This window comes from Fulmarus glacialis, unplaced genomic scaffold, assembly GCF_000690835.1.
Source record: "Fulmarus glacialis isolate BGI_N327 unplaced genomic scaffold, ASM69083v1 scaffold15923, whole genome shotgun sequence".
In the NCBI taxonomy this organism is placed as follows: domain Eukaryota; kingdom Metazoa; phylum Chordata; class Aves; order Procellariiformes; family Procellariidae; genus Fulmarus; species Fulmarus glacialis.
The window spans coordinates 1,442-2,591 of NW_009203689.1; the positions used below are offsets into that span (position 1 = coordinate 1,442).

General features: G+C 60.9%; 1 protein-coding gene across 1 annotated transcript in view; it reads left to right on the top strand.

Moving 5' to 3' along the window:
- Positions 1-224: 224 nt before the first annotated feature.
- DNASE1 (deoxyribonuclease I) overlaps positions 225-1,150 on the top strand; it is a gene marked incomplete at its 3' end in the record, with an annotated part of 2,405 nt that continues 1,479 nt past the window's right edge. The window contains exons 1-2 of the mRNA XM_009574735.1: positions 225-371; positions 1,017-1,105. Of these exons, the coding sequence (XP_009573030.1) occupies positions 225-371; positions 1,017-1,105 (236 nt within the window). The remainder of the gene's footprint in view (positions 372-1,016; positions 1,106-1,150) is intronic.

The following is a 1,150-nucleotide window of genomic DNA, read 5'->3' on the forward strand; positions in this document are numbered from 1 at the left end:
AGGCCCCACATGAGACAGGGACAAGGACTCAGCAGCCCGAGGCCAGAGCCGGATGGCTGGACGGGGGTTCACCATCCCTGGGTCCTGGTGGTTCACTGGAAAATGGACGCCTCACAGTGAAACCAGTACGGCCAGTGGGAATACCCTGGTCACCCTCGTCGTCTGTACCAAATCCCTCTCCCAGCCAGGGGGGCTGAGCCCGTCCCTGCCCCTCTGCACGCAGGATGGCAACCTCGAAGCTGGTGCTGTCGCTGCTGGTTGCAGCTCTCCTGCTGCATGTGGCCACCATGCTGAAGATCGGCGCCTTCAACATCAAGACGTTTGGGGACAGCAAGATGTCCAACCAAACTATTGCAGATATCATCGTCTCTGTGAGTGCTGAGGGAGAGGAGCAGCCCTGGCTGCTCTCTGGTCTCTGGGATGCAGCCAGCTTGGGGCAGTTGGACACTAGCTTTCTGCAGGCTTCCGTCCATCCATGTGTCCATCCATGCATCCACCCACCCGTCAATCCACCTATCCACACACCCCCATCCATCCATCTGTCCCTCCATCCATCCATCTATGCCTCCATTCATACATGCCTCCATCCATCCATCCATCCATCTGTGACTCCATCCATCCACACCTCCATCCATCTGCCCACGCCTCCATCCACCCACCCATCTGCTCTTCCCCCATCACCATCTTCAACCTTGGGCCATCTCCACTCTTGCCGGTCCCCAGCCGAGGACGGGTGATGCTTGGTGCTGCCAAGGTTCCTCACGCAGAGCAGCCTGCAAGTGAGGAGCTGCTGGGACGGTGGGTGGTAGACAGACGGGTGTTAGAGGGCACTGTGTCACCCCAGGGTCCTTCCAAGCCAGAGGACACCAGCAGAGGAGCTCCCTCCCTGGCTCTTGGGTCCCTGCTGCCCCCCCGTTGCCAGCCTGGGAGCCTTCACAGCCCAGCCCAGGCACCCATGGGTGCCCCCACGAGCAGCTCCTTGCCAGGGGCAAGCAGCTCTGAGCTTGTCCCCCCAGATCCTGTCGGAATACGACATCATCTTGGTGCAGGAGGTCCGGGACTCCGACCTGAGCGCTGTGACAAAGCTCATGGACCAGCTCAACAGGTGACCCCCATGGCACAGGGCGGGGGGTGCCTGCAAATGGGCTGC